General features: G+C 41.3%; 1 protein-coding gene across 1 annotated transcript in view; it reads right to left on the bottom strand.

Moving 5' to 3' along the window:
- The window catches only part of LOC126248847 (E3 ubiquitin-protein ligase HERC2), an 851,297-nt gene that overhangs the window by 228,635 nt on the left and 594,690 nt on the right, over nucleotides 1–27,972 (bottom strand). The window contains exons 62-63 of the mRNA XM_049950269.1: nucleotides 15,071–15,247; nucleotides 6,546–6,695 (exon numbers count right to left, since the gene is read on the bottom strand). Coding sequence (XP_049806226.1) covers nucleotides 6,546–6,695; nucleotides 15,071–15,247 — 327 coding nt within the window. The remainder of the gene's footprint in view (nucleotides 1–6,545; nucleotides 6,696–15,070; nucleotides 15,248–27,972) is intronic.

The following is a 27,972-nucleotide window of genomic DNA, read 5'->3' as shown; positions in this document are numbered from 1 at the left end:
GAAAGGAATTTATTCATTGAAGATCTTCATCTTTTGTTCTCAGCTATCCCTCAGTGTTAATGAATTGGATGGCCTGAAGAACATTTGTTTGTTTGTGGTAAAAGTATACAGAAAATGGTGGTTTCTGATTTCATGAGCAATTGGCACACCTTACACTTACTTGCACTTTTACAAAGAATTAAAACTACACGAGAAAGTGAATGCAAGGGTTTCTTCAATTGCTCTAAAGACGTTTTGTCTGCACTTTTGGTATGCAAATGAAGATATTTGTGTGTTGTGACTGTTTGATGACAATGTTAACAATGACACTAAAACCTATATGGTTAGAAATCTGCTGTGGGAAACTTTGGAGACATAAAGGAGGTAAACTGTTCTATCTGCTGCAACTACAAAACTTCTGGATAAGTTCACTTTTTGGACTAATATGATTTTATAAATTGAAATTTAGCACTTTTTCATAGGTTTCCAGAATGTATCAAAATATTTACTAACAGATTGTGCTTTGAATCTCTTTATTATTTCAATTAAGGAAATTTATGAGTTCATTTCAGTCAAGAGATAAGGGTTCTATTTCTTGGGATTCAAACACTTCCTGAAACTTCCTGGCAGATTAAAACTGTGTGCCCGACTGAGACTCGAACTCGGGACCTTTGCCTTTCGCGGGCAAGCGCTCTACCATCTGAGCTACCGAAGCACGACTCACGCCCGGTACTCACAGCTTTACTTCTGCCAGTACCTCGTCTCCTACCTTCCAAACTTTACAGAAGCTCTCCTGCAAGGTTCGCAGGAGAGCTTCTGTAAAGTTTGGAAGGTAGGAGACGAGGTACTGGCAGAAGTAAAGCTGTGAGTACTGGGCGTGAGTCGTGCTTCGGTTGCTCAGATGGTAGAGTGCATGCCCGCAAAAGGCAAAGGTCCCGAGTTCGAGTCTCGGTCGGGCACACAGTTTTAATCTGGCAGGAAGTTTCATATCAGTGCACACTCTGCTGCAGAGTGAAAATCTCATTCTGCAAACACTTCCTGCTTTAGTGCCAAAGAGACTATAAAAAATCTTAAGGTGACATATGATAAGAGGAGGGAGTGGAATAAAATTATTGGATGATTTCAATGGACTATTAATGGATGATGAGGAACAAAAATAATTCATTTTGCAATGTGTGAGAGATCACTGGAGACAAAACTGTTGAGTGTAAAAGAGGACATTGAAAAGAAAATTGTGCTAAAACTTGTAATGACTCATTCTGCTCTCATATATTTTGTATGTTCTGTTTCACTGTAAAACTTTAATTTCTCCCATTTAAATATGCTTAACCACATATGCTAAACATACATGGTGTGATCAAAAAGTAATGCCATTGTGTCTGTGCAACAAAATTTATTGGTCCAAATTATACAGTCGATTAAAATTCTTCCAAGTAGTTGGCTTGAGCAGAGAGACACTTCTTTCACTGATTCCCCATGCCTGGTATGGTTCCTGGAAGGCGGTGACTGGAATTTCCCTTAGAGAAACTGCTGTCACCTTTTGGATGTTATCAGTGGTATCAAAACAGTGCCCCTTCATCTTGGTTTTGATGCATAGAAAGAGGAACACGTCTGACGGTGCAAGGTCCGGCTCGTACGGCAGCTGCGGCAGCATTACCAAGTTTCACTTTGCTAGGAACTCCTGAATCAAGTGAATGGTGTGACGTGGTGTGTTGTCCTGATGCAGCATCCACATTGAAGTGGCCGTATCCCTTGTGTAGTGATGTGATCTGCTACTCTTTTTGACAATCTGAGATAGTAAGCTATGTTTAAAGTCATTCCTTGTGGTAAAAACTCTGAATGGACCAAGCCTTCCACGATGAAGTACATGATGAGCATGGTTTTCAATACTGACTTGCTTCATCAGTAACCTCTTCCCTCATTAAATTGTTTTAGCCACCTGGAAACTTGCAAGTAAGACATGGCAGACTCTCCTTAGGTCTCTTGAGTCTTTTTGTAAGTTTCAGCTCATTTAGCTCATCTGCTAGCCACTGAGCACTTAACACGTCTGTCGGCATTCAGCAATGCATGCACACGGGTCATGTTATCAGACATTGAACTTGTCAACAGCCTTCCAGAGAGGGCTTCATCAGTAACCTCTTCCCTCATTAAATTGTTTCAGCCACCTGGAAACTTGCGAGTAAGACATGGCAGATTCTCCTTGGGTCTCTTGAGTCTTTTTGTAAGTTTCAGCCAGAGGTTATTTGAGTTTTGAATGAAACTTGATTGAATAGCATTGCCCCAAAGTTGACTGCATATTCTGGGATGGCACAAGCACTGAACAAGGGTTTATGCAAACAACGATGCTGAATCTTCCACAGCTTGGAGCGAATTGCAGAAGGTAGTGCTGAAAAGCTGATGCCCCTCCACCATTCCCCACCATTGGGTTAGCACTCGGACCAATATGAGCATCAGGAAACAACCAGTTGCATTGCTTTTTGATCAGATCTTGTACACTGATTAGCCAGAACATTACAAACACATACTTAATAGCTGGTATATCCACCTTTGGCATGGATAACAGCGGCAATGCAATGTGGCATGGAAACAACGAGGCCTTGGTAGGTTGTTGGAGAGAGTTGGCACCACATCTGCACACACAAGTCACCTAATTTCTGTAAATTATGGAGGGAGGGGAGGGGGGGTGATGAGCTCTGATGCTGCATTCAATCACATCCCAGATGTGTCTGAGTGGGTTCAGATCTGGTGAGTTGAGGGGCCAGCACATAAATTGGAACTTGCCACTGTGTTCCTCGAAGCACTCCATCACACTCCTGGCCTTGTGACATTGTGCATTATCTTGCTAAAAAGAGCCACTGCTGTCAGGAAACACAATCATCATAAAGGGGTGTATGTGGTATCCAACCAGTCTATGATACTCCTTGGCCATCATGGTGCTTTGCACAAGCTCCATTGTACCCATGCATGCCAACATGAATATTATCCAGAACATAGTGGATCCGCCGCCAGCTTGTCTCCATACCACAGTACATATGTCAAGGAGCTGGTCCCCTCGTAGATGATGAATTATTGCCCTCTCATCAGCAGGAAGAAGAAGCTATTGGGATTCATCAGACCAGGTAATGTTCTGTCACTGCGCCAGCGTCCAGTGCCAAAGGTCACATGCCCATTTCATTCGCAGTTGCTGATGATGTGGTGTTAACATTGGCACATGCATGGGTTGTTGGCTGCAGAGGCCCATTGTTAGGTGTGTTTGGTGCACTGTGTTTTCAGACACACCTGTACTCATGCAGTGTGAAAGTCTGACGTTAATTCCAATACAGTTTCTTGCCTGTCCTGTTTTACAGTCTGCCCTGCCTAAAACATCTGACACCTGTAATGAGGGGTGGCCGTCCAACCTCATGACACCTGGACATGGTTTAACCTTGGTTTTGCTACTTGTTGGAGACACCACAGCACTCCTTGAACACCTGACATGTTGTACAGTTTCCTAAATGCTCATGCTGAGCCTCTGGGCCATCATAATCTGCCCTCAGTCAAACTCAGACAGGTCACGTAACTTCCCCATTCTACACATGGACAGCACGCTCACTTATACTACAAGCGCTGGGCATGTGTTGACCAGCAATCATTCCTTGCCAGTGACAATGCTGTCACCTGGACAGGTTTATATGAATAGGTGGTCACTGGTCATGATGTTCTGGCTGATCAGTGAATTTAGGATGGCTCTAAATGTTTAAGCCAATAGAAAAATACACAATTTTTTTCTGTATTCAAGTCTTATTTTGATGTTTAAGTTTATTGTGGGATGGGCTAATATTAATTAATTGTAAAGGAACCTAGCACATTATCAAAACGTGCCAAAAGCAAAAAAATAAAGGGGGCACACTGAAATCACTTGAAATTTTTATGTAATCCCATATAAGGACCATCATATTGTGTATATATCTATCATATTTATGACAGTTTTCAGAATCACTTGAAAATTACTTAATGTTGTTGTTGTTGTGGTCTTCAGTCCTGAGACTGGTTTGATGCAGCTCTCCATGCTACTCTATCCTGTGCTAGATTCTTCATCTCCCAGTATGTACCGCAACCTACATCCTTCTGAATCTGCTTAGTGTATTCATCTCTTGGTCTCCCTCTACAATTTTTACCCTCCACGCTGTCCTCCAATACTAAATTGGTGATCCCTTGATGCCTCAGAACATGTCCTACCAACCGATCCCTTCTTCTGGTCAAGTTGTGCCACAAACTTCTCTTCTCCCCAATCCTATTCAATACTTCCTCATTAGTTATGTGATCTACCCATCTAATCTTCAGCATTCTTCTGTAGCACCACATTTCGAAAGCTTCTATTCTCTTCTTGTCCAAACTATTTATCGTCCATGTTTCACTTCAATACATGGCTACACTCCATACAAATACTTTCAGAAACGACTTCCTGACACTTAAATCTATACTCGATGTTAACAAATTTCTCTTCTTCAGAAACGCTTTCCTTGCCATTGCCAGTCTACATTTTATATCCTCTCTACTTCGACCATCATCAGTTACTTTGCTCCCCAAATAGCAAAACTCCTTTACTACTTTAAGTGTCTCATTTCCTAATCTAATTCCCTCAGCATCACCCGACTTAATTCGACTACATTCCATTATCCTCGTTTTGCTTTTGTTGATGTTCATCTTATATCCTCCTTTCAAGACGCTATCCATTCCATTCAACTGCTCTTCCAAGTCCTTTGCTGTCTCTGACGGAATTACAATGTCATCGGCAAACCTCAAAGTTTTTATTTCTTCTCCATGGATTTTAATACCTACTCTGAATTTTTCTTTTGTTTCCTTTACCGCTTGCTCAATATACGGATTGAATAACATTGGGGAGACGCTACAACCCTGTCTCACTCCCTTCCCAACAACTGCTTCCCTTTCGTGTCCCTCGACTCTTATAACTGCCATCTGCTTTCTGTACAAATTGTAAATAGCCTTTTGCTCCCTGTATTTTACCCCTGCCACCGATAGAATTTGAAAGAGAGTATTCCAGTCAACATTGTCAAAAGCTTTCTCTAAGTCTACAAATGCTACAAACGTAGGTTTGCCTTTCCTTAATATAAAAACCAAAACTGGCCGTGGACTAAATAAAGTTCTACAGAGCAACTGGAATGGTTTACATTAATTAAACAAATAGGAGCAGAGCACGTGGAGAAATTAATAAGAAAAGGAAGGGTATCCTGAGTGTTGGGAGTCTAGACATGAGATTATGACACAGCCATAAAAAGCCATTTTAATGTGTAGTCACACGAGATAAGACAATACGTTACACATGGGAGAGACAATATTTTCTTCTCTAACATTTCCTCTTTGAAAAAACTTTCTGAAAAATTCATATTATTTCATGTGTTCACTACAAACAAAATTAGATAAATTTATGAAGTCTGAATACAAAGGTATAAGGCTCACAGCCCACATTACCCAGGATTTTTTCTGAGCATTAACCTGTATTGATGCTTTTTGTACATGGACAAAATTGAAGTGGTATGGTCATGGTAAACAGAAGATTTCGCTATAACTTTCTGCATGAGCTAATATTCTCAAACAAGATGTCTCTCTCTCTCTCTCTCTCTCTCTCTCTCTCTCTCTCTCTCTCTCACACCCCACCCCCCACACACACACACATATTTTGTTTACATTTATAAAAAAAAAAAATTTAACAGCAATAATACTGTAGAGAAACAAAATCTTTAGATAAAACAATGCTGTTACAAAGTTAACAAATTTTACTTTTTCTTTTTCTTTATACCTGTGTACATTTTTCTTTTAGTGTACTATGTCTGTTTGCTTCAGTTATTTTCATTTGAAAGAAATTCTCTGATTGAATAAGAAGGAGTTTCTAATAGCAGTTCTCTTATTGCTTGTTTAAACTTATCCTTTGATTTGCAGCATTCTTCTGTAGCACCACATTTCAAAAGATTTTATTCTCTTGTAGTCTAAACTGTTTATCGTCCATGTTTCACTTCTATACACTCCATACAAATACTTTCAGAAAGGACTTCCTGACACTTAAATTTATACTCGATGTTTACAAATTTCTCTGCTTTGGAAATGCTATTCTTGTCATTGCCAGTCTACATTTTATATCCTCCCTACTTCAACCATCACCTGTTATTTTGCTTCCCAAATAGCAAAACTTATTTACTGGTCTAAGTGTCCCATTTCCTAATCTAATTCCCTCAGCATCACCTGATTTACTTCAGCTACATTCCATTGTTCTCGCTTTGCTTTTGTTGATGTTCATCTTACATCCTCCTTTCAAGATACTGTACATTTGGTTAATTGCTCTTCCAAGCCTTTGCTGTGTCTGGCAGAATTACATCACTGGCAAACCTCAAAGTTTTTATTTCTTCTCCCTGGACTTTAATTTCTACTCCAAATTTTTCTTTTGTTTCATTTACTGCTTGCTCAATATACAGATTGAATAACATCAGTCATAGGTCTCAACCCTGTCTTACTTCCTTCTCAACCACCCCTAAGGTTAAGGGATGTTATCTAAACCAACAAATGATCACCTGTTATTCTAATTTCTGGTGACCAGTCACTCCATTCGCGACCTGAGCGTACTGCAACTGTCTTTCCAGTTCCATCCATTATTGTTAGAGGATCATGTCTTCTTTCTGTGGAACACTTTCTGTCAAATTCCACACGCAGGCCTTTGGCACCTTTAAAGACAAGTACAACATTAGGATAGTTTGTGAACATGAAACAAATACATAAAAACATGCAAAGGAAGACTGTGAAATGATTTTCTTAAAAATGAGAAGTTAGTTTTTTGATTGGAGATCATCTAGCCAAGTGTATATAAAAGAAGCACCATGAATTTGATCAGTTATTTATATTTTAGTCCACACAAAATGAATAACCCAAAAGAAAGCAGCATGATTAAAAAAAACTTTGTAGCAGACAAAATAACTATTCGTGACAATGTGGTATGCCCCCCCCCCCTCCCTCTCTCTCTCTCTCTCTCTCTCTCTCTCTCTCTCTCATGGGTACAGATGGATATACTAAATTACAGCCCTGTTATTGCTGCAAGTAATTCTTACAGCAAATAAAGATAACAAGTGCTCAGCAGAAGCCTTTCAACTTAGACCTCAAAGAAGTACACCCGTCACGTTTTTTATTATTGGAAGACTATCGCAAACTTGGCATGAAAAAACAATGCTCGTTTTCTGTTCAATGATCAGAACAGTGATTTCCAAGTAATTTCTTTAAAAATTGTGCTCACTGAATAAATGATGCAATTCCTTTTCAGTTCATTTTGTTAACAATGTATGCCAAGAAGGGCCTATACATACAGAGATACAGCCAAATGTGAAGTTCATGAATCACAATTGCATGTTATTATGATAACTCTAGAATATTATACTACAGGCAATAACAGGTTGAAAATAAATACAGTTGTTGTTCTTATAACACTTATTAACATCTACCTAAAATTACAAATGGACATAACAGAAAAGATTTGTGATCCACCAACATTGAAAGATGATCAATCATGTGAGAAATGTCTTGAGATGTTATCTGTATTGATAAGAGAGAGAGAAATATTCTAATTGTTGTTTCTTTCCTTTTTAAGTGCTATATCGAAAACCCTTTCTTTGTATTTTGGATGAATCCTCAGGCTTATTTACTTCAAGAACTGCCAGAAGACAAGGATAACTACACATTTTGTCCTTTCTCCCTGTTGGCAATTTTCACAAATAACTCTGTGAACTTGAAATGTTAATAAAGCTATTCTACGATGTGTTTCACTTACAATTTATTGTTGATGCTGTTAGTTATTTTTGAACATTTGTATTGTTTATAACAAACTGTTCAAAAATAACTGAATTTCATTACAGTTATGCAGTTCAAACTCTGAAGAACAAATGTGTCTTACTATATAATGGAGGATACCAATTTTGAGTCTGTTAAATATTTATAATAAAGTAGGATGAAACTAAATGAAGAAGAAAAAGTATCAAGTAATGAGATCAAAATACTGAAATCCTAAAGTGAGTTCTTGATTTCATGAATTTAACTTTAAATCTCTTTCTTTTTAAGTTTGTTTCCATAAATGAGCACCAAAAAGTGACACACATATAGAATAAACACACTGGAAATAAAGATAGCACATGTACGACATACATACATCACTAAAACAATCAGTGGCTAAACTTGATCAAATAAAGTACCAGATTTGATTGACTTTTCTAAATGTGTTGATGATGTAAAAATTACTTTGCATTGGGGAAAAAGAAATACAAGGTTATCTTACAAATAAAGGCACAAAAGCTCTGGTGGATGAACATTGTTTCACAAGCAGCAGGTTTGGTTAGATACTTTTAGTCATTACCCATCAATAAATCACTAATATTAACATTTTTTTCCCACAAGGTACCAAGGCACTGATGCCAGCAAAGAGGAAATGTACATAAAGCTACTGTAACTACATCAGTATGGTGTACCAAAATATCAACTGTGAAACAGCTACATTTTAAGAATTCCTTCAATGGTCTTACAAACTGGAAACTTCTAGTTACCAGTTCAGAATAGTATGGGGGAATGGTGAGTGCTGTGTTCACTACAGGATATGAGACACAGCCACACATAGAGAGGGTGCTATGCGGCAAAGCGAGCCTACAGAGATGCGACATAGTTATGAACCATAGAGGACACACACAAAACGTACTATTTATGCTTCTGCCATAGTTGCAAAGTGTACATAAATCTGACAAACACAGATATAAGCTGACACATGGCTCCATTCAAGTCAGTATCATCAACAGTATCTGGAGTATCAATAGCAATTCAAGACTGCATCAGAACCATGTCTATAGTCACTGCCAAGAACAGCCTAACTGGATATTCTACAAGGGATTGTAGTTATCATTCACTGGATTCAGGATTAGACTAGAGTTAAAGACAGAGCAGTGAATGTGTACTTTAAACTACTGCCACACATACTAAATTTAAATAGTGTAATATCTCTTTTAATAAATTATTGTAAACTGTCCCTAATCTGTGTTGCCATATAATCCAGTCATTTGCTCTGCATGAAAGTGGGCATGCAGAGCAAAATTTAATTTATAAAATATCTTTCTCGACTTAGAGACACTCATTCATTTCATGTCAGAAATCACTCTATCAATTTACTTGGGTAGTATGCAGATGCAGCACATTTATTTAGTAGACCCTGCTAGTCTGGTAACACCTCATCAGGGCTGGAGAATATAATAAAAAGATGCCTAGAGTTGTCAGGAAGCACCAGTGAATATTTAGTCTCTGACAACAGTTATTCCCCAGGATGCAATCTACCATCCCTAGAAGTTTCATGTAAAGACTTTTAAACACCCTGTATTTTTGTATATCTGTTGCCTAACCATATTTGGCCCTGTGACAAGGCTGCATAGTTGCTGCGTGCAAACATGCCACCTCATAATAGCAACTACTTTTGGTGGTATAGGTATCCTTTCCTGCCACCTACTTACGTTTGACACCAAGTATCTTTGCTGAATATAATATAAAAACTTGGCAATGAAGAAAAGAGACTGCCAGTAAAAACATGGTTTTGAGGAAAAATGGAACATATAAAAACCTGGTGACAAGGACAAGAGAATAAATTCTGGCGATGAGATAAACAGTGAAAGTGAAACTTCTCTGGCAATGCAATAGATTCACCATAGTGTGGCATTCTGTATATTCTGTATACTGTGCTAACCCCATTTTCTTTCCAGTAAGATATTTCAGATTTTTTGTACTGTTCACTATTTCATGTCTCAGAAATGGTTCAGTCAGACTTATTGCAGCCCACACTGCTGTTGATGCTATAAAACCTTGCTATAAAACAAGAACTGAAAATGTTCTACAAAATTTTATCATACCACCACCACCATTTCTGGATTTCTATCAGAAGACAGAATCCTGGCCAAGCTATGTATCGAGACTGGAATGACTTTCATTACTCACGAATTATCATGTGATGTTCAGTTAAAGCTAAACTTCTTGTTAAAATTGGCAAATAAATTTTTAAATTTGAGATACAATAGAGAAATTAAAGATAAGCTATAATCTTATTTTAAAGTTCACGTGCACATAGCAGCAGCCAGGCATAAATTTTTCCAGTGTTTTAAAAAAATCCAATCATAGTTACAAAGAGTAGGTATTACAATTAGAAAGGCTCACTAGAGATTGCAAATTTCTATGCAAAAATAAGAAATGTGAAAAGTTTTACACTAATACTCTCATTTATTACATGCTCATAATGAACTCTCCTGATGTAAATTAAAGAAAGTTTTTCTTACAAACTGCAGCAGGGCCGCAAATTAAGAATGGTGATTGAGAAAGTTGTGATCACAAATTCGTTAGTTCCTCAGACTACCAGTTTTGGCGAGCAATGACCATCTTCATATCCGTAGCAAAACATGGGAAAAGCATAGTTACAACTAGCAGATTCCCTACAGTTTAAAACAATAAAGTAGGCCATAATGGAAAGTGTCACTGACACATATGTGAAAATTATGCACTTTAAATATTATGAGGCATACCTGTTTTAAAAACATGTCCTAATATATTGGAATGGTAGTGGCAAAGATAAACACAAAATCAGCTTAGCATCATCACATATATGTAAAATATGATATATACTACAGTCACCTTGTTAACAGTGCCAGTATTCATAACAAACTGCTCTACAGTAGCCACAAAATGTTTGTGTTCTACTATCGTTATATGTCACTACTGTATGCATACACATATTTTTCAATCATATAATTGTATGATATGGAATAAAAAGAAGAATACAATCAGTAAAGTCTGTAATGGGTTTACCTGGTGTGTACATCATTATAGTGATAAAAGGCAATAAATTAAAAACATGACAAAAGTTAGATTCTTAAAAAGGAAATAGTTAAGTGGCAATACTTTTGAAATGCTCTTGTGGCTAATTTTAGATAAAGATATAATGATATATGTAGTGTCGGCAGACTTGCCAACACTACGCACACTAATTGAAAGAGGCGGCCAAGATGCACGCGCTAACTCACGAAGGATGGAGTGAGGCTGAAACAGGAGACTTAATGAATGTGATAAAGAAAATACGTATCTTTGGAATATACTTAACTTTTAATACATCCTTGTATACATCGTTCTTGATGAGACATCTGGAGATTGTGGCGATACAAGTGACTCTTTATATACAAGCTATTTAAGGCTAATGGCGCCTTGCTAAGTCGTAGCCATTAATTTAGCTGAAGGCTATTCTGTCTCTCGGCAAATGAGAGAAATGGCTTCGTCCGTATAGTCGCTAGCAATGTCGTCGTACAACTGGGCGAGTTCTCGTACGTCTCTCGAGACCTGCCGTGTGGTGGCGCTCGGTCTGCGATCACACAGTGGCGACACACGGGTCCGACATGTACTAATGGACCGCGGCCGATTTAAGCTACCACCTAGCAAGTGTGGTGTCTGGCAGTGACACCACAATATACATAAGAACAAGCTTAAACAGTACACAGAATAATATAAAAAGAATAAAGATGCCAAATGAATGAAAACAGACCATAGTGAGTAATCAGCATCCTTTGTTGGTGTGCCTGTCAGAATGCCGCATAAGCAAAACAGAGGTTAGAGGGGCCTCATACCCTGTGACAAGCCATTCCAAGAAAAGAATGATAAAACACTGCTCCATTCAATTAACAGGATTATCTAGTTAATGAAATATAGTGCATACACAGAGAATCGACAAGAAAACATGAGAGTAATATGCTCAACATAACACAATGAAGTTCTCTTTGGACGGACAATACCACTATGGATCCATTATATTAGGATATGTTTTTAAAACAGGTATGCATCATTATATATAATGCACATAATTTTCACAGGTACATCAGTAATACTTTTCATTATGCCTGTTTTATTGTTTTAAGCTGTAGACAATTCACTGGTTGTATTAGTGTTTTTCCCATGTTTTGCTTCAGATCTGAAGATGGTCAGTGCTGAATGAAACTGGCAGTCTGAGGACCTAACAAATTTGTGATCATATATGGAAATAAAGAAATTTACTCTAAAGTCTTTCTTAGTTTGACTAACCCATCATTGCAGGAATGTCTGCCTTTAAACTGGGTGCATGAACAAATGCTTGCCTCGGCTGATGCATGTCAGTTCAATGATGCTAGTGTTTTCACGATGAATCGAAAACAACCTGCATGCACAGGGCGTGAGCACAACCTTGCACGACTGTCACAAAGTACAAACAGACAACAGCATCTCATAAACAGATCTCATAGGGTTAAATTATGATCATATGCACACTGTACTATTAATCCCAAGTGCGAAGCCTATTTCTCCAGAAATGTATAATGCAGGTGCTGCAAAAAGAAAGCTCATAAATCTTAAGTGTGCAACACAAAGCAATATAGCACTAAAGCACATGAATGCAACTCATAATAAAAATACTGGTTCTGCAAATTATCTTCAAAGCAAACATGTGCAAAGAAATAAAATCTGATGGGGGGAAAAAAAGTCTTTTCAGCTAATGATAAGGCTTCATCTGTGACACCCAGAGTAAATAAAGTACTCTTAAAGTCTCTTATTGACAAAGCTATTCAGTTTCTTTAATTAATCTGTAAGCATACAAAAAATAGGGATTACCAAAACTAACCAAATTATAAAATTCACTATTTAGCTACACTGGCAACAAATACCCATCAAACATCAGTTCATAACAGGTATTGCACAGAAGCAATTTACAGAACAGGCCAAAATTGTAGTACTAGATTTGCACAGAGCAACAAATTTACTGCGTCTTAATTTATTCGATAAACTTGGCTTCACAATCCATGAAGGTGCGAATCAGATTCACACTGATGTCCCTAACGAAGAGCTGTAAAAGCTATTGCCTAACTATGGTATCATTTCTTCTGAAGCAAAATCTAGCATTAAAAAGTACAAATAATACATCAAGTTGATGTCAAATGCCTTGCCAAAACTCTGTAAAGCATACAATATTCCATTTTCATTAGAGGACGAGGTGACACAAGAACTAGATTGCCTGCAACACAGTAGCATTATAGAATCAATTACGAGTAGCCAATGGGCTATGCCAGTCACTGCCAATCTTGGTGGTACCAAAACCTAATGAAACACTGAGAATTTGCAGTGATTTTAAGGCAACAGTCCATTTGAAATCAATAACAGATTCATATCAAATTCCAAAACTGAAAGAATTAATGTCTAAATTAGTTTGTGGGGTATACTTTGCAAAATTAAATTTAAATGAGACCTACTTACAAATATGATTGGATGAGGAAACAGAAAGATATGTCTCATAAATACTCCATTTGGACTTCATCAATACAAATATTTCCATTTGGGATTAACATTACACCAAGCCTGTTCCAGTGATACTTAGAACATTAATTATGAAAACTTGTAAGCCCGTGAACAACCTGGATAAAATCTCTTGGTAAACTCCTGAAGAGCTATTATGTAATTAGAAATGTATATTTTAGATTTTACAAGCAGCCAATATAAAACATAACAAGGAAAAGTGCATATTTTTGCAACAAGAAGCCCAATACTTAGGACACATTCTGCCACAACAAGGTACCAGACCAACACTGTAACACTTTGAAGCAATTCAATATCTTCCATCTCCCAATGTTCTCAAGCAATTATATGCTGTTGTAGGCCAAATCAATTACTACAGAAAATTCATTCCACAAGCAGCATCCATAACTGAAACGCTTCACAAACTGTGAAGGAACAAAATGGATCTGGCACAATGAATGCTAACAAGTATCTCTCAAAAAGAATCCATTAAATTTCAGTCATACAATAAATTACATTAATTACATCCGATCCATCACATAAAAATGTTGTAGGGAAGGCGAGCTAAAGACTGTTTTATTGACCAAGCACATAGAAGATCCAACAAATCTACAAAAGAGACTGCCTACACTACACTTCTCCATCATCTTCTTGAGTATTTTTGCATGGCATGCGATCCTTACAGAAGAGTAGCTCATTTTGTATTATTGTGAAATAGGGGGGCGAGTGTCACAGATATGGTTGGTGGTTGGTTTAGAGGTGGGAGAAGGGACCAAACTACAAGGTTATTGGTCCCTTGGTAAAAATAAAACAATGCCACAAGTGTGAGCATAAAACAGACGAAACTTATAACACAAAACGGAAAGAAAGAAAAAGCCACAAGAACAAAGGGAACACTAAAAGGAACAAAAGAGGACAAGAAAACAACAGAGAGATGCTAGACACAGAAGAAAGTAAAACATGAAAGCAGATTACAGAATAAAAAGGGAAAGCCAGCCACTCTGCAATACATTAAAACTTCCACCCTAAAAGCACTAGGGTGGAGGACACAGAGGGAAAAAAGAGATGCGCTAAAACCTAGATAGAAGTATAAAACCCACTCTCATGGATAAAACGTAATCTAAAGTTGCTGTGGAGGCATTGCCTCCCAACACTGAAGGCAGGGTGCTGGGAAAGTTAAAAGTCTGCCGCACGGCGGCCAAAAGTGGGCAGTCCAACAATAGGTGGACGACTGGGAGCCACAGCGATGCTGAGGTTGGTCCTCGTGGTGAAGTAGGTAACCATGCGTTAGCCACGTATGGCCAATGTGGAGCCGGCAGACGACAGATATGATTCACAAACTGGGGTGGCAATCACTAAAACAAAGGCGTTTTTCGTTGCAGTGAGATCTTTTCACAAAATTTCAATCACCAACTTTTTCCTCTGAATGTGAAAATATTTTGCTAACTCACTCCCACACAGGGAGAAATGACCATCATAATAAAATAAGTGAAATCAGAGTTCACACAGAAAGATTTACGTGTTCATTTTTCCCATGTCCTATTCAAGAGTGCAACAATCGAGAAATAGTCTGAAAGTGGTTCGATGGACAATCTGCCAAGCACTTGGATTTGAATTGCAGAGTAGTGTTGTATGTGTAGATACACACTGAGAGAACACAATTCAATGGAATTATTACAAAACTACTTGACAATTAGGACACTGCCAGAAAAAAATAACAGCAACATACCTGGTATCTTCACATGTCCAGTAAGTGTAGCATCATCAATATATGGATGACTACTTTCTTGAACAACTGGTTTTGGAGCCATATGTAATGAAAATGTGTTACTTGCTACATCTTCCAATTCAGTAACACACAGTTCCAGTAGCATGTCACAAATATCCGCATATGCCAATCCCATTGCTGTAAAGGATTGAGAAACAATATAAGTAGTCACAAAAAAGAAAATGTCTATGAAAAAATCAATACAATTGCAGTAGCTCACTGATGTACAACAGTACAATATAAATTGCCGCTGATAACACTGCAGGAAGCATACTAAGGAGCTGTTCAACTTAGTTCAATTTGTAACACACTCAGTAGCCTCTCTCATTGACTGTCATTTTTCTTAGTACACCACTGGCCATTAAAATTGCTACACCAAGAAGAAATGCAGATGATAAATGGGTATTCATTGGACAAATATATTATACTAGAACTGACATGTGATTACATTTTCAAGCAATTTGGATGCATGGATCCTGAGAAATCAGTACCCAGAACCACCACCTCTGGCAGTAATAACGGCCTTGATACGCCTGGGCATTGAGTCAAACAGGTACAGGTGCCCATGCAGCTTCAACACAATACCACAGTTCATTAACAGTAGTGATTGGCGTATTGTGACGAGCCAGTTGCTCGGCCACCATTGACCAGTCATTTTCAGTTGGTGAGAGATCTGGAGAATGTGGTGGCCAGGGCAGCAGTCGATTTGTATCCACAAAGGCCCATACAGGACCTGCAACATTCGGTCATGCATTATCCTGCTGAAACGTAGGGTTTCGTAGGGATCGAATGAAGGGTAGAGCCATGGGTCGTAACACATCTGAAATGTAACGTCCACTGTTCAAAGTGTCGTCAATGCGAACAAGAGGTGACCAAGAGGTCTCTATCAATGCAATAGCTGAACAAGTTAATAGACTCACCCTCAGAAAAACAGAGTGACAGAAACAGAGTAAGGAACTAGTGTGAACATGTGAAGCTGAGCAGAAAGCTTCACAGACTACTTCAAGTTCCTCAGGGACCTCTGCAGCTAGTTCTGTGGTACCTGTACCAACCACAGCAAGCAGTTTCCTTGCAGTACCTTTCATCCTTACTTTTTTGGCAAAACCAAATGAGAACATTACAACTTTCCTACAGAGTGTTTAAGATGTAGGACACACTTGTTTCCAGCCAAATGGTTTTGTTTATTAAATGTAGAGGACAATACAATGGATCCCTTTAGGGCATCCCAGAAACAAGTACATAGACTGATGGCTAAAAATGTAGGACTATAGGAATGAGTTAAATTTAGAACTAGAGGTACTAAAGAGAAGAAACACACTCAGAAATATCATGTTAGAGGACCCTAGAGAGGCCGATACGGAGGTCCCTAGAATGGATGTGACTAGTGCGGAAGAGGTCAAGTTTAGACATAAGTAGTGCTGACTGGTTGTCTCTCTGTTGAGCAACACAAATTAAAATAGGAATCTTCGTCTCTCCAAGCCAAAATGTTACCTCCACATGTGATCAATAGTTTAGCTGTGGTCACCTTTATCACCCCCCCCCCCCTTTCTTTCTTTTCTTGAAAACCTGATGATAATATGCACATATTTTTGAGAAACATATGTGACATTAGTAATGTGTGTTCCTGGCTGTACGAGTTCCTGTTGTTTGCAACAAAGCTAAAATTGCCAGGAAACACACACAAGCAGGTATAATCCGTTGATGCATTATGAGATGCAGTAAAATTTGAAGTCCTGGCAAACAGTTTAGCATAACACTATTCACAGATTTTGAAGCTTTTGCAGTTTGAATACAAACTGCATAGCATCGCTCATGCATGTTTGGATGGAATGCTACACACAATGAGGTGATGATTGAGAAGGCTAAATCTCATCCTACTGATGTATTCATTAAGGGTATACGCCCACAAATAGATTGTGAGGTGAAGGTAGCCTAACCAACTTCACTGCATGTTGCAACCTTGTTGCACGAGAAGGCTGGGAGGGTTGTTTCCACTCCACTGCACAGTAATGGGCCACACCATGTTTTTGTAAACAATGTGCAATGTAAACACTGAGGTAAACCAAATCATACAGCTGGGCACTACTGGGTGTCGTTTCAGACCAAATGCCACTTGGCAGGACAAATGATTGACAGTTGCCTACAGAATTTTAGACTGAATCATCAAGAGCAGAATTCTCCACAAAAGTATAGAAAGTATGAGAGACTGTATGTGGATCACGACAAAAGAGGTAGGACCACTCACCCACTTTCGACCCCAACAAGAGTAATGAATCTTGTCCAAAATGAAGTGGGAAATGAAGTGGCTACTATAATTTTAGAAGGAAAGATCAGGAGAAGGTAGGTAGGTAGGTTGGTTGGTTGGTTAGTTTGTGGAGGGTTGAAGGGACCAGACCACAAAGGCCATCGCTCCCTTTTTCCACGATCATGAATCACCCACAAGGAAGAAAAACAAGCAACATAGATGACAAGGAATGACACAGAACAAGAAAGACACAGACAAAGACCAGACAAGAGGAATTAAAAGCACACAGTGTCACAGTGGTTGGCCGACCATGGAAACAAAGAAAGGAAAAGCCAACCACCAAGAGACACACTAAAAATCCCAATTTAAAACCGTAGGCCAAAGGCCAGACGCAATGCACAAGACAGACAAACCCTCAAATTGAGCGATAAAAGCCCACTGCTCGAATAAAACCCAAAACTAAGCCTGTCGTTGCAGCATCATCCATTAAAAGTGCAGGGAGCGTATCAGGCAGCAAAAACATCTGCCTGAGTGCAGTTAAACGCGGACAGTCCAACAAAATGTGGACCACTGTCAACCCTGAACCACAGTGACAGAGAGGTGGGTCCTCACGGTGCAACAAATAACCATGCGTCAGCCAGGTGTGGACGATGCATAGCCGGCAGAGTACAAATGAGCCCTTGCGAGAGGCCCGCAAGGAGGATCGCCACACACCGGTAGTCTCCTTGATGACCAGAAGTTTGTTGGGTGAAGGCAGGATGCGCCATTCATCACTCCAGGTACCAAGGATGCAAAACTGACTGGAGATCATACTCCAAATGGCCAATCTCCAGGGCCAGTGCATCGACAGCTTGTTTGGCCAGTGTGTCAACCCGTTCATTATCCAGGATGCCGACATGATCCGGGGTCCACACAAAGACCACGGAGTGGCCGCAACGGGCAAGAGTATGGAGGGACTCCTGGATAGCCATCACCAGACAAGAACGAGAAAAACACTGGTCGATAGCTCATAAATTGCTCAGGAAGTCACTACAGATAACGAAGGACTCACATGAGCAGGAGCGGATAGATGGCGACAAGCTCTGCAGTGAAAACACTGCAGCCTTCAGCAATGCGCATTGTTCCCCAAGAGTAAAAGCATACTCAACCTGACCAGCAACCATCAAACCATCGGTAAAGATTACGGCAGAGCTAGGAAATGCGCCAAGGATGGAAAGAAAGCATCAGTATAGGGCCTCAGGAGGGACTGAGTCTTTTGGGCCTTGTGCCAAATCCAGTTGAAGGCACGGGCGGGGCACAGACCACAGGGGTAGATAGATGTAGATGGGCCTGGAAAAGAGGTGGGAGAGGGAAAGACTCAAGCCCAGAGAGAAGAGCCGGGATGCGAACCGTGATCATACAACCTGACCGGGGCCGCTGTTCTATAAGATGGACGACCGAGTTGGGGAACTGGAGATGGTAATTTGGATTCCCTGGCAAGCTACAAACATAAGCGGCCAGTAGTCATTGGCGCCGGATCTGCAATGGAGGGACACCAGCCTCCACAATGACGCTGTTTACAGTGCTTGTGTTGAAAGTACCAGTTGTGAGTTGGATCCTGCAGTGAAGTATGGGGTCAAGCAACCGCAACGCGGAAGGCGATGCCGAACTGTAAGCCAGGCTCCCATAATTGAGATGGGACTGAATCAATGCCTGGTAAATTCGTAGAAGGGCAGACCAATTGGCACCCCAGCTCATGAGAATCAAGCAACGTAGAGCGTTAAGATGCTGCCAGCATGTTTGTTTAAGCTGCCAAATATGAGTGAGCCAAGTCAACCAGGCATCAAAAAGCAATCCCAAAAACTGATGTGCAAGAGGTTCACCGTCAAGATAAAGCCATGGATCAGGGTGAACAGTGCGATGCCGGCAGAAATGCATGCAAGTCTTAGCGGCCGAAAACTGGAAGCCGCCCAAAATGGCCCAAGATTGTGCCTTGCGGATAGCGTCCTGCAGCTGCCATTCATCACCCACAATGCCAATGGAGCTATAGTACAGGCAAAAGTCATCAGCATAAAAAGAAGCCACGGACATTCCCACAGCTGCAGCGAGCCTATTGATAGCAACTAAAAACACGCAGACACTAAAGACAGAGCCTTGCGGGACCCCATTCTCCTGGACTTGAGAGGAACTATGGGAGGGACCAACTTGCACGTGGAAGGAATGGAGTTACAGTAAATTTTGAATAAAAATTGGGAGCAGGCCCCTAAGACCCCACCCATGAAGCGTGGTGAGGATATGATGTTGCCATGTTGTATTGTATGCCCTCCGCATGTTTAAAAAAGCCAGCAACCAGATGCTGAGAGTGGGCAAATGCCATACGGATGTCAGCCTCCAGGCAGACCAGATTATCAGTGGCATAGCGGCCCTTATGGAACCCACCCTGGAACGGAGCCAGAAGGCCCTGAGAGTCAAGTAGCCAACTCAACCTGCGGCTCACCATGGGTTCGAGCAACTTGCACGGAACACTGGTGAGGCTAATGGGGCGGTAGCTGTCCACCTCCAGAGTGTCCTTCTACATCTACATACATACTCCAAAATCCACCATACGGTGTGTGGTGGAGGGTACCTCGTACCACAACTACCATCTCCTCTCCCTGTTCCACTACCAAAAAGAACGAGGGAAAAATGACTGCCTATATGCCTCTGTACAAGCCCTAATCTCTCTTATCTTATCTTTTTGATTTTTCTGCGAAATGTAAGTTGGCGGCAGTAAAATTGTACTGCAGTCAGCCACAAATGCTGGTTCTCTAAATTTCCTCAGTAGCGATTCACGAAAAGAATGCCTCCTTTCCTCTACAGACTCTCACCAGAGTTTCTGAAGCATTTCCGTAACACTCGCATGATGATCAAACCTACCAGTAACAAATCTAGCAGCCCGCCTCTGAATTGCTTCTATGTCCTCCCTCAATCCAACCTCATAGGGATCCCAAACGCTCGAGCAGTACTCAAGAATAGGTCGTATTAGTGTTTTATAAGTGGTCTCCTTTACAGATGAACCACATCTTCCCAAAATTCTACCAATTAACCCAAGATGACTATCCGCCTTCCCCACAACCGCCATTACATGCTTGTCCCACTTCATATCGCTCTGCAATGTTACGCCCAAATATTTAATTAACATGACTGTGTCAAGCACTACACTACTAATGGAGTATTCTAACATTACTGGATTCTTTTTTTATCTATATTTAGAGTTAGCTGCCATTCTTTACACCAATCACAAATCCTGTCCAAGTCATCTTGTATCCTCCTACAGTCACTCAACGACATCTTCCTGTACACCACAGCGTCATCAGCAAACAGCCGCACATTGCTGTCCACCCTATCCAACAGATCATTTATGTAGATAGAAAACAACAGAGGACCTACCACACTTCCCTGGGGCACTCCAGATGATACCCTCACCTCCGATGAACACTCACCATCGAGGACAACGTACTGGGTTCTATTACTTAAGAAGTCTTCGAGCCACTCACATATTTGGGAACCAATCCCATATGCTCGTACCTTAGTCAGGAGTCTGCAGTGGGGCACCGAGTCAAACGCTTTCCCCAAGTCAAGGAATATGGCATCCGTCTGATACCCTCAATCCATGGTTTGCAAGACATCATGTGAAAAAAGGGCGAGTTGTGGTGCTTTCTAAAGCCATGCTGATGCATGGACAGTAACTTCTCTGTCTCAAGGAAATTAATTATATTCGAACTGAGAATATGTTCGAGAATCCTGCAACAAACCGATATTAAGGATATTGGTCTGTAATTTTGAGGATCCGTCCTTCTACCCTTCTTATATACAGGTGTCACCTGCGCTTTTTTCCAGTCACTCGGGACTTTACATTGGGCAAGGTTTCAACACGAGGATGACGATGCTTTTCTGCCTTTCTGATGGGAACTCACCCTCAACCCAGATATGGTTGAGAAGGTCTGGGAGGCGTCACTGGCAGTTCACCGAGAGGTGTTTGAGCATCTGATAGTGGATGCGATCCAGCCTGGGAGCCATATCAGGGCAAGCTGCTAGGGCACTTTGGAATTCCCACTCACTGAATGGAGTATTGTATGATTCGGGGTGGAGTGTATGGAATGAAAGGCTCCGACGTTCCAACCGGCCTTTCAGGGAGCAGAAGGCCAGTGAGTAATTTGTGGAAGTGGAACTCTAAGCATAATGCTCCACTAAGAGTTTGGCAATTCTGTCAGAATCAGTACAGACTGTTCAGTTTAAGGATAGCCCAGGTATGCTGATGGGAGTCTGATAGCCACAGAGTCGCCTAATCTTGGCCCAAACCTGCAATGGTGAGGTATGGATGCCAAAGGTGGAGACATACCTTTCCCAACACTCCTGCTTCAGTCGCTAAATAAGGGTCCGAGCTCAGGCATGGAGCCACTTAAAGGCAATGAGGTGGTCCAGTGACGGGTGCCGCTTGTGACATTGGAGGGCTCACCTGCGATCGCATATTGTATCAGTGATCTCTGGTGACCACCAAGGCACAGTCTTCTGCCGAGGGGACCCAGAACAGGGAATTGCAGATTCCACTGGGCGTCTTGAGAAAGAGGCTCGATAGTGGCAATGGAGGCAAACGAGTCCCAATCAGCCTTATTCAAAGTCCATCTGGGGAGGCACCTAGAAGAGTGACGCTGCAGCAGTGACAGAAAGATCTGAAATTGGTCACTATCGCACAAGTCGTCATGCACATGCCAGTGAGTGGACTGATGGTAGAAGGCCAGTGTTGTAGACCGAAAGGTCAATGGCTGAGTATGTGCCACGCGCTACACTGAAATGTGTGGAGGCACCATTATTTAAAAGAGAAAGGACGAGCTGTGCCAACACTTGCTCAATGACAGGGTCTCCTCCTCCTCCTCCTCCTCCTCCTCCTCCTCCTTCTTCTTCCTCCTGCTGATCCTTAGGAGCAATCGGGGAAGGAGTCTCAGAAGGAGGGCCAGGGACAGACGAAGAGCGAGAAGCTCTGTGATCTGCTGCTCCTGGCTCCTTGAGCCACTGACTGATGTCAGCTGTCGCACTGGAGGATGTCTTAGAAGGTTGACTTCCAAGGGACCCTTTCCATGCAAGATAAGCCAGAGGTGGCTGGTGTACCTCCAGCGGGAAGGGGGTTGGGGGTGGGGGATGGGGGTGGGGGGTGGGAGGGGGGGAGGGGCGGGGTCCAATATCCCCGTCAATTTTGGGGGTTGGTCTCCCAAAGGAGGTATCTTGGGAGTTCGAGAAGAAGCAGTGTCCCCCATCACAGACACAGGGGAAGAGGCAGGGCTGCCCTAAAGTCTCGCTGGTGGCTTAACAACTGCAGGGACAGCTGTCACCACCAGGATCAACAAAGTCGCAGTCGCAGCATACGATGTAGTCATCTGCACAGGATGAAGCCGTTCATATTTCCTCTTCGCATCCTGATAGGTGAGCCTGTCCAGTGTTTTTATTTCCATGATTCGTCGCTCCTTATGGAGAACAGGGCAGTGAGGCAAATAGGGGGAGTGGTGCTTCCCACAGTTCACGCAAGTGGGAGGAGGCACACATGGAACGCCTGGGTGCAGAGGACGACCGCAATCCCTGCATAGGTGCTGGAAGTACAACCAGATGGCATGTGACCAAAATTCCAACACATGAAGCACCGCATAGGGGGAGGGACATATGGTTTTACGTCACAACGGTAAACCATCACCTTGACTTTTTCAGGCAATGAGTCACCCTCAAAGGCCAAGATGAAGGCATCAGTAGCAACCCTGTTGTCCTTGGGTCCCCTATACATGCACCGGACGAAGCGGACACCCCGTCGCTCTAAGTTGGCGCGTAGCTCCTCATCCGACAGCAAAAGGAGGTTGCGATGGGAAATAAGGCCCTCAACCAAGTTAAGGCTTTTATGAGGAGTAAGCAAAATGGGGATATCACCCAGCTTGTTACAGGCGAGCAACGCCTGTACTGGGCTGGCGACGCGGCTTGGATCAAAATCGCCTTGCTGCGCATTTTAGACAATGCCGCCACTTCCCCAAACCTATCTTCAAGGTGGTCTATGAAAAATTGGGGCTTAGTTGTCTGAAAGGTGTCTCCAACAGTCCTGCAGCTATCTTGGTACCAAGGCAAATACGGCTCATGAGACCGAGTCGCAATACGGTCCTCCCGAGGTGTGGCCAGAGAGGGGAATGATCGGGAATCATAGGTCGCAGCATCAAATTCATTTTGTACCCACTTGGAGACTGCTGGGGCTGACCAACCACCAGCTTGATTTCATTTAACCTGTTTCATTGCGGGTCATCTGCCCTGATGCCACCCATTCTGACCAGGGGCTCTCCCCACAGGCGCTACCTGCCTCAGCAAGGGCCACCTGATGGGATGGCCATTGCCGGGAGTCCTGGTGCCCCAGAAGAATGTGCACCTACTCCTTGGCATATGCGGGGAGGTCTCAGCTCTGGCATCAGCAGTGTGATCCTTGTGTTGTCAGTGGGCTACCGCCAAGAGGGTACACGACAATTCCACCATGACGGACTGGCTACTGTACAGTCAGGAGACGAGAAGTAGGCAACCCAGAAGATGTTAAGATGTTGGGTGCAAAGTCTGCCATACGACAATAAGTAGCACGAAAGATCTTGGTGCATTATGAACAAACAAAAAACACCACATGGCACGCACTAGCAACATAAATTTGGAAAAGATGGAGGTCAAACCCAAGAGGGGATCAACACATACAGGCCGAAACGTTGGAGACTCCTTTTAGTCACCTCTTACGACAGGCAGGAATACCGCGGGCCTATTCTAAACCCCGAACACGCAAGGGGGTCAGGGGAAGGAATATCAAAGTTTTAGGAGCTACAGGGGCTCATGCTAGTGTATTATTTGTTTCTCACAGTGATAAGCACATGCTCAAGCCACCGCACTGTAACATTATCAGATTAGGAGCAGAAGTAACAATACTCACAGAAACATATTTTGTAGATCTGCACATAGATGGTAAGAAGTAATGTTTTGATATGGAGACACAGAAGCGATTTCTATGTTGTTCAACAAAATGATTTCCTACACTGGTATCAGACAGTGGTGGATTACAGGATGCATGTTGTTCAATTCAGTGAGGCGACACACTGTTTCGGCAGCTCTCAGTCATGAGGAACTTGTGGAATGAGGTCTCTTTCAGAAGCTCCAGTGGAGCCAATTACATGGGTATTGAAAGCTAACACCCTTGTTACAATTAGCGGTGCACAGGAAAAGTTCTCTGGATAGTTGTCAAACCCAAACTCTGCCAAGATCGGACTTTCTGGTTGATCCACTCAATCAGAAAGACTTTCTTGAAAGGCTGCAGATTCATGATAAAAGAAGTATTAGTAAAACAGAGATAGTAGGAAAGAAGTTTTGTGATCCAGTATGTATTGATAATTTTGGGCAAAGAGGTCTACATCTACATCTACATGATTACTCCACTATTCACAATTAAGTGCATGGTAGAGGGTTCAATGAACCAGCTTCAAGCTCTCTCTCTACCATTCCAATCTTGAATGGTGTGTGGGGAAAACAAGCACTTAAATTTTTCTGTGTGAGCCCTGATTTCTATTATTTTATCGTGATGATCATTTCTCCCTATGTAGGTGGGTGTCAACAGAGTGTTTTTGCAATCAGAGGAGAAAACTGGTGATTGAAATTTCACAAGAAGATCACGTCGTAGAAAAAAATGCCTTTGTTTTAATGATTGCCACTCCAATTCACGTATCATGTCTGAGGCACTATCTCCCCTATTTTGCGATACCACAAAATGAGAAACCATTCTTTGAACTTTTTCGTTGTCATCCGTCAATCCCACCTGATGCGGATCCCACACCACACAACAATACTACAGAATAGGGCGGACAAGCACGGTGTAAGCAGTGTCTTTAGTAGACCTGTTGCACCTTCTAAGTGTTCTGCCAATGAATCGCAGTCTTTGATTTGCTCTACCCACAACATTATCTATATGATCGTTCCAGTTTAGGTTATTTGTAATTGTATTCCCCAAGTATATAGTTGAATTTACAGTCTTCAGATTTGTGTGACTTATCATTTAGCGGATTTTTTTTAGTACTCACGTGAATAACTTCACACTTTCCTTTATTCCGTGTCAATTGCCGCTTTTTGCACCACACAGATATCTTATCTAACTCATTTTGCAATTTGTTTTGGTCATCTGATGACTTTACAAGATGGTAAATGACAGCATCATCTGCAAATAATCTAAGAGGGCTACTCAGATTGTCTCCCATGTTGTTAATAATGATCAGGAACAATAGAGGGCCTATAACACTTCCATGGGGAATGCCGGATATTACTTCTGTTTTACTCGATGACTTTCTGTCTAATACTATGAACTGTGACCTTTCTGACAGGAAATCACAAATCCAGTTGCACAACTGAGGGGATATTCCATAGGCACACTGTTTGGTTAGGAGATGCTTGAAAGCCTTCTGGAAATCTAAAAATATGGAATCAATTTGACATCCCCTGTTGATAGCACTCATTTCTTCATGAGTATAAAGAGCTAGTTGTATTTCACAAGAATGATGTTTCCTGAATCTGTGCTGACTATGTGTCAAATAAATTGCTTTCTTCGAGGTAATTCATAATGTTCGAACACAGTATATGTTCCAAAATCCTACTGCAAATCGACGTTAATGATATGGGGCTGTAATTCAGTGGATTACTCTTATTTCCCTTTTTGGGTATTGGTGTGACTTGAGAAATTTTCCATTCTTTAGGTACGGAACTTTCTGTGAGCGAGCGGTTGTATATAACTGCTAAATATGGTATTGAGATCCACATGGAACAATACTTTCTAGGGGTCGGGAAATGGTTGTGGAAGGGTTCAAAGGGAAAAACGGTTTAAGTGTAAAAGAAAGAAACAGCTGTCAGTAAGGGAAGCTTTTTGAAATCGTGCCCTTATTTTGAAAACAGTCATCTCAGAAGTTAACACATTTGTCTGAGTCAGAGCAAAATCTTTCCCAGTATTAGAGGGATATACCTGGTTGTTCAAGGAACTGCAGTATTTGCTAGCAACTGACCTTGAACAGCATAAAATTCCAGTGGGAGATGCTAGATCAATTGCTCAAAAACTGCACAGGCTCCCATTCCTCCTACAATCTGTTGTTGAGGATACTATACAACAACTGGCTGCAGGGATAATTCAACCTTCTGCAAGCCCTTGGTCATTGCCTATGGTTATGGTACCCAAAAAGCCAAAGAATGGAGAAAAATCCCACCATCTATGCATTGATATGTGAGTGATATCAAGGTAACACCACCTGACGGGAGGCATGTCCCGAAAGTAAGTACCATTTTGGACGAAAAAAACTCATAAAAACGTTTTTTCAAACAAAAATTTATTTTTACAAGAAACAGCATTTCTTCCACTATTTTCCTACATAGTTGCCACCATTTTTCAGGCATCTGTAATAGCGGAAAACCTACTTTTATATGCCCTCTTCAAATAAAGAAGATGTCTGTGAAGATAGCCATTGCTGAATATCATTTTTTTGTGTCATCATCGCTGTCAAAGTGCCTTCCTCCAAAGTCACACTTCAAGTCACATTGACTGTTTCACCTCTAGGAGGAAGTCAACAAGCAGCATGCCCTGTCTGTCCCAAAACACATTGTGCTGACAATATTGTTTTGAAGTTTTCTTTCTGGAGGATTTGAGTGTCTCCACTCGATCAACTGTTATTTTGATTCTGGAGTGACATGACAAACCCAAGTATCATCACCAGTCAGAAATCCATATAAGAATTCATCTCCCTCATCACTGTATCAGTAATAAATGTCAAAGTACTGCCAAGTTGCTTTGTTTTGTGGACAGCTGTCAGCATTTTGGAAACCCAACAGGAACACAATTTGAGAAAATTGTGACAATTTCATGCAAATCTGTTTTTGAAATTTGTGGAGACACACAACAAAGCATTCTTTATGTGAACTGTCTGTTTTCACGATTTTCTCATTAACTTTCTCAATCACACGATCACTGAAAACACAATGCCACCCATTCCATGCGTTGTTGTGAACATTGGTTCATCTAACATTGAATTGCCTCACTCACTTCCTCACCACTCCATCAGTCATACATTTTCACCACAAATATATACAAGTTGATGAATTTCAGTTGGCTCAAGATTCTTTTCACTCAAAAACCGTATTACAGAGCACACTTCACAGTCGGTGAGCTCAGAGAACGTATTAAACTTTTTGAACGATCACTAACAAATGTAAACACAACATATTCTGGCTGTAATGGCATCAATGGAAAGACAGTGAACCAGAGAAACAAGTGTGAATGTTGGAACTGTGACACTAGTGCTGCAGTCTTGGTACAACAAAACAGCACTTACTTTCTAGACAAGCCTCATAATGACTTTGTATTCGTGTATTGACGAAATACTGGACTGATTAGGGAATTGCAGGTATTTTACGACCCTTGATGTATGTTCTAGTTACCACTAAATTCTGATTTCACTACAAGGCTGACCAAAAATGACATTTGTGGTTCCCTCAGGGTTGTGTGTGTCTTAACAAGCCTTTTGGACTTAGAAATGTTGGTTGGTTGGTTGGTTGGTTTGGGGAGTAAAGG

This window comes from Schistocerca nitens, chromosome 3 (genome assembly GCF_023898315.1).
Source record: "Schistocerca nitens isolate TAMUIC-IGC-003100 chromosome 3, iqSchNite1.1, whole genome shotgun sequence".
NCBI classification, from domain to species: domain Eukaryota; kingdom Metazoa; phylum Arthropoda; class Insecta; order Orthoptera; family Acrididae; genus Schistocerca; species Schistocerca nitens.
The sequence above is the reverse complement of the archived record's forward strand: the minus strand, read 5'-3'. Positions and strand labels throughout refer to the sequence as shown.